The 8,444-nt window shown below is 47.1% G+C and overlaps 2 protein-coding genes across 3 annotated transcripts in view; one reads left to right on the top strand and one right to left on the bottom strand.

The window, feature by feature from the left end:
* Nucleotides 1-1,572: 1,572 nt before the first annotated feature.
* LOC113211521 (uncharacterized) overlaps nucleotides 1,573-8,444 on the bottom strand; it is a 181,885-nt gene continuing 175,013 nt past the window's right edge. The window contains exons 14-17 of one of the 2 annotated variants that reach the window (XM_026429911.2): nucleotides 2,535-2,654; nucleotides 2,292-2,428; nucleotides 2,051-2,205; nucleotides 1,573-1,947 (exon numbers count right to left, since the gene is read on the bottom strand). In XM_026429911.2, the coding sequence (XP_026285696.1) occupies nucleotides 1,803-1,947; nucleotides 2,051-2,205; nucleotides 2,292-2,428; nucleotides 2,535-2,654 (557 nt within the window). In that variant the 3' untranslated portion in view covers nucleotides 1,573-1,802. Of the gene's footprint in view, nucleotides 1,948-2,050; nucleotides 2,206-2,291; nucleotides 2,429-2,530; nucleotides 2,655-8,444 lie in introns of both variants that reach the window. The other variant, XM_052265390.1, reaches the window with a different exon arrangement.
* On the top strand, nucleotides 2,953-5,436 carry LOC113211524 (uncharacterized). Its single transcript, XM_026429917.2, has 4 exons — nucleotides 2,953-3,155; nucleotides 3,502-3,624; nucleotides 3,702-3,854; nucleotides 3,934-5,436. Exons 1-4 carry the CDS (start codon nucleotides 3,017-3,019, stop codon nucleotides 4,182-4,184), a joined length of 666 nt encoding a protein of 221 aa, XP_026285702.1. The 5' UTR covers nucleotides 2,953-3,016; the 3' UTR covers nucleotides 4,185-5,436.

Below are 8,444 nucleotides of genomic sequence, written 5' to 3' on the forward strand. Positions count from 1 at the left end.
AGTTTCCATGTAACTCAGTGATAGTGTGTGACGCTCATCTAGTCAAAACCCACAAATGGATCCATAGAGGTTATATCATGCACATGTTTACTTTAAGAATACATGTGCCCGGATGAACCGAGAGAAAATCTAAACAAGTCCGACTTGACCTAACTTGATCAGCCTGCTTTACCTTGTATACCATCGACTCGTTCACACGTGCATGTCGTGTTTGTTTGCCATCCTCAAAATTTTGCACTCACGGTCCAGGTCCCGACCATGGGCACGTCCGCGTCCGCGTCCGCCGACTGCGACGTCGGCATGACCATGACTTGTTTCCCCGCAGCCCGACTTCGAAACACTCGACACTTTACTTGACGCACTCGTAATCAACGCACAGAAATAATAGTCCCGACAAAGATAAACATTAGGGTCTCGCTGGCCACCACGCGTTCGCTGGGCAGCCCACCTGTCGCCGGCTGGGTTAGCCGTCCCACTGGTTCCTTTCGCGTTTGGCCACCAGAGCGCAGCACGGCGCACAAGTCGAGCTCATTCTAACTCCATTCAAACTGGGCTGGCCCGCCGCTGAAACCTGGTAAAAGTAAAGGTGCATAATTTAATACCATCAGTCTGTGTTCCAAATTTCAAATTCCGAGCAGCAAGAGTCAACCGAGAAGACCAAAGCAGCCGCCTTTTACTGAAAAGGCATGTGTCCGGCGTCTCGAACTTTTCCGTCAGAAAGTAACTATTTGCACCATGGTACAGTTGCCCCGCTGGCGTGGTCGACGAGGGTGACGCCGAGCCGCGTGCTGGAACCTCTCGCCGACGAGCACCGCGACCCGCACCGTCCTCCCGACGGAGGCACGTCGTGGTCGGTGAGGTGCGTGGCCAGGGCCAGGAGCCCGTCACCTGCTGGTGGCCCAGGTGCTCATCTTCATCTTGGAGAAGAGGCCACCGACCGAGCTTACCTATCGCTCAGTAAGACACGCAAGTCAAGGCCCAGGGGTCAAGCGCAATGAAAATTGCTGTCAAAGTGCCTTAGTTTTGACAGGTTCTTCTGCAAGCGCGGGTGTGCGTGCCATATATTGTCGCAGTTCGGCTGTCGGCACCCAGGACCGTCACCCAGGGCAGCAAGTAGACGGGCTTCCTCACGGCCTCCCGCACCACGGCGGCGGCGCCCAGGTCCCCGAGCACCCGAGCACGTTGAGCTCCAGGTGTGGCCCATTCCCTGCAGGACGGAGATACACACCACGCTCAGGATACAGCGGCGATACCCCGCGGTCGAGAGTCTCCCGGGGTCGGAGTATTCCCACCGAAAGCCGCAGACTTTCAAGAGTTTGTGTTTCGATTTTCAAATTGCAGAGAATAAACAAGGCTATTTGAAAATGTTTGCGTGCAAGCCTGCAAGCGGCCCTGCTCATCAGTGGTAAGACTGTACTCACCGCATTGCACCCTTGCTTACTCAGCAGGCCCGCATCCTTTCCAGAAAGTTTTATCTCGTGATACTGTTGTTTCATTTAGCTCCCTGCTCTTCTGAATTTCGTACATATATGCTGTTCGTCATCAAAATCAAAAAATTGATCTACTAATAGATAAATTTTCTAAAAAGTTAATTTATTATAAAATTATAAAAGTCTGTACATGCACATATTCAGAGTTATTCTTAACATTTTAGAGAGCATTTCCCACCAGCATTTCATGGCACGGTTTCCAAAATTATTTAATTAAAGTGAGGTACAAAGAATTATCATCAGGGAAGACACGCATAACTGGTACAGCAGATGTCAATTTTTTCAATTTCATAAACTATACGCTCACATGCATCATCTCTGCTTCTGTGTTATTTCCAAGTTAAGAGGCACAGCTGAGGTAGCAGCTAAAGAGCACAGGGCAGCACTAAAGCCTGCTTTTACACAACTGATCTCCGTTTTCCCTTGCAATGCTGCAGATATAAACCCAGCATTCCAACTGTAACAGAACACAGTGATATTACAAAACAAATTTTTCTTTTAAATAATTAACGATACTGTGGATTTACAGCTTTTAGGGGCCTGTGGGAAATTATGCGTACCAGTCACCCGCTCCAGATACACTGACAGGTTGACATACAGGTGCAGGGTAGAATCGTGCTTGAAGTGATCTTGATGATTGGTGGGGTAGCCTTTTGGCGTGACCGTCAGAACTAATTAGAAAGAATGGCTCATCAGCATCTTCTCTGCGACATATCTGGAACCAGAGCAAATGTGCATTTACATTTACATATAGTGCGAGAATAGAGAATCTGTCAGACTAAAAATCACCGAAGAACTTACAACTATTCCCCGATGTCCTAGAGTTGCTATGACTGTGCGTACATGCTCACCAAGCAATGAAGCAAGGTACTGCGCTTCTTTTACAACATCTTCATCCGAAAGATCAAGGTAATCAAAAAAGTGACATTTGTCACTGCCTGTAAAAATTTAAGAGGGTGAATATATTGAAAAGATGATTAACTTTCCGTCAGTGAACAATCAATATTTAACTACTTTTAGTGCCGCTTTCACATCGTTACTTACTTAAAGCTTTGCACATAATGCTCAGCTCATTGAAGTTGGGTGATACAAAGTCTATAGTCATCCAGCTGTCCGTCTGAAGAGGCTTTGCAGCTTTGTGAATATCTGTAGGCTCGAACCAGACTGCAACAAATGAGGAATTTAAGTTTGAATTCGCAAGCTGCTTGGCGCTGTTACGCGCTGTGTTTTGAACCCTATCCGATCTAGTGCTGACAAGTATCTTCCGACCAGGCTATTTTCGATGATCTATGAATGAAGATATTTAGCGGCGAAAGAACTGTGATTTTTCAAGCAGGGAGAGTGGTTTATGGTTTACTGATATGACAATAGCAGAGGACCGGCTTTCTACTTGCTCTGAAGAGATATCGTGTTTAGGATTTTTTTCTCTACAGCTTTAGTGTACATCAAGCTTGTGACGCTTTGCATTATGGGTATGTCAGGTGGGTTGGGTTGGAGATGAACGCTACTTCAGAACGAAAACAAACATGGGTTCCAAGTCAAAAACTGGATTAATTGCAACGAGTTTTGCTGTTTTGGCGTTTGTTTTCGTCCTTATTGCTTTCGTAACACCTTGCTGGCTTGAAACAGATGGTCAGCTAGAGAAACCAAAGTTCATAAGAATAGGTAAGAAGCCATACGTGATGTACAACCTAACCTACTTGTTGAATGAGGCGTGGCCTATCTTGTATTTTTAACGTTTATTTCACTCAAGAGTGCATATATTTCTGTTTCGAAATGTTTAAATACTTCAGCAAATATATTTCCAACAATTTTAAATGCTTTCAAGTTTTTGGTGATGTTCTGATGGTTCTGGCTGGTCTTCAACCTAAGGGCATTGAACAATTCGTGTATCTGGTGACTGTTATTGCTGTAATTGAAAATTATTTCTTAAAATTCTGTCCACCTTAGCTTAGAGCCAAGCGTATAATAGTAAGTAAACAAGTGTATTAATTAATTTTCTTGATTGTAGGTCTGTGGCAAGTGTGCTTCAAAGACTTTGAAGACACCCGTCATTATTATGACACAAAATTCTATCAATGTTGGTGGGTCTTTGAGGAAGAATACTACATAATTCATGACATTCTACTTCCAGGTAAGAATTTGAATCACATAGAATTTCGTTCTCTGATTTTACTGTAAAGCTATTTAACTCAATAATTTTACTTCCAGGATTCTTTGTGGCCACCCAGTTTTTCTTCACTTTATGCTTCACATTGTTATTGATTTCAACATTCCTAGTTGCCTTGTACATTTGTTGTCACAAAGACCATTCTAGATATGTTCTACTGCTTTTGGTAATTGGTAGCTGCCTCATCATAGCAGGTAAGTCCTCTCGCATACTTTTTGAAGAAGGTTATCAATTGTTTCTGCTAATCTCTGCTATAATATTTCTTTATTTCAGCTTTGTCAGGCACCATAGCAGTCATCGTGTTTGGAGCAAATGGCGACAGTCGAGTTTGGATGCCTAATTGGGAGCATAATGATATTTCCTGGTCCTATGCATTGGCTGTGCTAGGCACACTGTTCTTGTACATCTCAGGTGTTCTCTATCTGGTGGAAGGTAGAGTGATCAACATGAAGCGTAAGATGGCAGATCAAGCTGAGGGGGGTTACCACATGGAGACACGTAAAACATCTCAGACCACTATATGAAATCAAACTCATGTTTAAAGCACAATGAATGTATACAATGTACATTTGCACAATTATTCCATTCCATTTGAGGATAAATGTTATATTGTTTTTCTCAATTTTCTTCTTCAAATTAAAATTTGAAGTTCGGTTTCTTAAGTTGGTGTTGTAAAAACATCCTTTTTTTTTCAACTTTTTTAGCTGTGTTAGTTTGGCTTAAACTTGTAGCCAATGTCAGTGTGTACTCTAAAAACAAGTCCGTCCTTATTGAGATATTATGAATTAATTTATTCCTGTTGCAATGCTGCTTTGCCTCAGTTATATTTGTACATGTTAGAAATATTTTATTGTAGCTAAAATTGTATACCCCTGTAAGTTTGGTGCCTTTGCCAGGATTCATATCCTGTTGACAAATATTGAGGATTTGACTCTAATGTTACCAGTTTTAATTGATTTATTTTATAAGCATTCCTCTCATCTCTTCCATTGTGAATTATGTTTTGATATTCATATTTTTACCAGAAATGTTTTGTTTCACTTTAAATGAAACTTTTATATAGTGATATTGATCACATAAGTGAAAACAGTCTGTTTTATTCTAATATTGCATTGTTTTTAAACTTTACATAGATTTATGAAAGATCTTTCTCAAGAATCTCATTTTATACTATCATCAGATATAACATGCAAGTGCCGACAACGTATTACGTTCACAATGTACTGGATTTGTATCTCAATTACTTCTTGTAAGAAGTCTGTAAGACTGCACTCCTCTAGTGTCCTGAGCGCCAACAGTATTTATGAATCACAGCTATAGAATGAATGATGCTTTGCATTCTTGGAAAGTTATACGATCTTACTAAATGGTACAAATTGTGTTTCCCTATTTACAAGTTAGTATGTCACAATGTCACAATATTGTCTATGAATGGACCCTTAGTATCTTTTTACATATTTCATTTCAAAATGTTTCCCATTACTTCAACATTTTTTAACTGAATGTGGTGACATTTTAATGAAAAGTATGCTCATTGTGCTATTTCACAGCACTCAAGTTTTAATAATGTACAGACTTAATCAAGTTCCGTATGTGCCTTAGAACTTACAATTGGAATGTTTTTGTAGGTGAATGTGTTATGTGGGACTTAAAGTTTTGAACAAAATGAACTGCACCCTTGTTGATTTTAGTGTCTTTGCCCATCTCTTTTTTATGTTTATTTATATCACTGAATGTGCCTTTTGTGAATAGACCATACTTAAGAAACTTTCAAAACCGCCTTTTCGGTTGATTTGTTTTTCCCTTGTCAACCCTCTTGCCACAGGACTCGCCTCGTCATGCAACTGTCCCGCGGTTTAGAGATTTCCGAAATCCGAAACAATGTGACGCATCTGGACGATCATGACAAAACAATTGACCTGGGCGTCGTGAAGCAGCGCAAAGTGATCTCCTTTTAAAGCGATAACTAGTCGTGTCCACCAGCGTGCTACCCAACATACTGGACCCCCCCCCTTTTTTTTCCGTACCCGCCCCGTGAATCGGTGCTAAACGGTGGTGGTGGTGGTGCCGCCTGTCGTCGCGTCGTTGCCCGAGGACCTCGCCGAGGACGGCCCCTGCGATGGCCGTGTAGCGCCAGCACGCTGGACGCTGCTGGCCCCCACCACCCTCGCAGTCTTATCCCAACCGCCAGGCAAGGCCAGTGTCGAAACGGTCGCACGACGCGTGACATATCTCGGTCCGGTGTGCCCCCTTTCCTGCCTTCCCTCCCCACTCTGCCTAAAAGGTAAAACACTTTTTTAAAAGGTCCCCCGCACCTCGCTTAGACAAACGCACGCAGCCTATACCTCGTACCACAGACCACACCAACTAAACCCCTAATTCCCCATCCAGTATGCTCTGAACCAAATAAAAGAGTGAAAAATAAAATATTTGTTGGTCAGGTTTTTCCGAACGAAAGTAATTCTAGCTGCCACATGTCTACAGTTCAGTGACGTCGATTTATTTCCCCGTCCCGTGTCCCGTCTTCCAGGCCAGACTGACCCAGTGGACGTGCTGGCAGCAGGCGAAGCAGCGCAGCAGGTTCTATCGAGCACGGGGACAGAGCGCACGCGCTGGGACTCTTGCAGACCCTTGGGAACAGGCTGCCCCGGCCGAGCCGCCGCTTTGCATGGGCAGGCCTAAAGGCAGGCGCCGGCGACGACTCGCCGGTGGAAGCGGGAAGCGTAGGGGACGGCCTTGTCGACCTGCAACGGCGCACGCCGACGCTGCATAACTCATGCGCAGTGGCAGCGCGGGAGATGCGAAAATGCACGCTGCTGCTGCGGTGTGCGACTTGAACGAGAAAGCCACGAGTGAGGCCGTGCGCCGTGCGCAGCAGCCAGTCCTCTACACTTCACCGCTCCCTGATGTCCGCGGCGACGGCGCCCCCGCCGCCCCGCGCTTTCAGCAGCAACGTGTCGAGCTGAACCCCTGCCAGCCCCAGCGTAGGCCGCCCGCCCAGCTCAGCTGCGTTGCACCACAAGGTTTTGCCTAACCACCAGGCGTCCGCAGGCGCGGCAAGCGCGGTTAGAATGCCCTATACAAGTCCTGGGACACACCCTGCAGCACTACCGACTGATTCAGAAGATCGCTTTCACATACCTGCCTCCCGCAAGCTCCATTCCAGTGGCGCTCACGGGGGCAGCGAGCAATAACGCCACTTGACCGCTCTGCAGCGGAACCATTCGGCAGGGCGGCAGGTTCGCAAGGTACGCGCCTCCTGGAGTGTCCCCTCTCCGGGCCCCCTGGAGCCCTGGAGCACAGCGCGCAGCACAGGCGCGCCCCCGCAATAAAGAACGAGTTGTGGGACGTGCCAAGGGGACGCGCCGCCCGTCCCTTGTACGGACGCCGAGAACAGTCTCACGCGATGCATACTGTACGTCCACGACAACAACAGGGAGCGGCGCCGAGCTACACTCGCGTAACCGAAGGGTGCCCCCGGCCCCGGGTGCCCGCCCCAGCCCCACTCCCAAAATAGGTTCCCAACGAGTTGAAGAGTTGATGCGAGTTTGCGGGCGCGAATCTGGCCTGAATTTGGCGCGATTTTCCGCAAGTTTGTCGCGGCCAGTTGACCCACGAGTTGTCTAAGTGGGGTCCCCTCGCTCATAACACTGTGAGCCGAGTGTCGCAGGCGTTGGCTTGGCTTGGCTTCCCACGACAAGATATTTCGGACCACCTTAGGCCAGCTTGCTAGGTAATAGTCTCTGCAAAGTCAACTAGGTTCCGTCTTGCACAACAAGAAGAAATCATGCTTAATATTTGGAAATGAAAAATAGTAGTACAGTGCTTTGTCTTTTAAAGCCACGATACCTTATTGCAATTAAATTTCACAATACCAAAAAGTGATAATAATTACATTACCAACAAAAACTTAAATTTGAATCTGAATTTTTCAACAGTGATTTCTGTAGAGTTCAAACCACCCCGACAACTGCCCTGAGCACTGCACCGGTACTTTATTTTTTTATCAGTGTGTGTTGGACAGAGCTCGGGCCCATCCCGCGAGCTGCTGCGGTAGCCGCTGACGCACCGATGGGCGTGGAGAGCCAACAACTACAAATGCGGTCCTGAGGTGGAGTCACACTACCAAAGCCGACGAGAGAAAAGTTATAGCTACTCCTAACAAAAACGGAGTAGTAAGTAGTTCAAAACGACCAGTTGCATTCAAAAGACCGAAATCGTTTCAAATGTATTTGATGGATAATGGAGCAGTCAACTCTTTTCCTGCAACTCCGCCAAACTCCTTCAGCAAGTGAAAGAGGTGAGGAGCCGCAAAGCAAAACAACAACATCTCCCCTCCCCTCCCTCTCCCCGCCCCTCATGGGAAGCGACGCGAAACTGCATTGTGTTTTGGCGTGAGCGGGGCTGAGCGGCGCTGTGCGGCGCTGTGCGGCAGCATGGGGCCTAACTTTGGCCCGGGCAGGGTAGGGAGACCCGCTGGGGCACGGCGGTGAGAGGCTACTCCGTGCGGGCTGTGCAGTCCCGCCACGCCGCGCCACGCCGCGCCGCTGCAGCGCGGGTGTGAGGCCCCAGGGAAGGCCAGGTTAGTCAAGCGCGTGTGTCCCTGTCCGGCGGCACGGCTCAACTTGGCGCTCCCTGCTGGCCGTCCGTCCCCGCGTCCGCGCCCCAAACGTGCTGCACCCCGAGAGTGGCTGCTCAAGTGTTTTCAAGCGCAGGTTTCCCTCGGCTGTCGTCGTCCCAGACTGTTCTATAGTTTGGCTACACACAGACAACGTTTGTGGAAG

Source organism: Frankliniella occidentalis, unplaced genomic scaffold, assembly GCF_000697945.3.
Source record: "Frankliniella occidentalis isolate FOCC.00 unplaced genomic scaffold, Focc_3.1 Scaffold26, whole genome shotgun sequence".
NCBI lineage: Eukaryota > Metazoa > Arthropoda > Insecta > Thysanoptera > Thripidae > Frankliniella > Frankliniella occidentalis.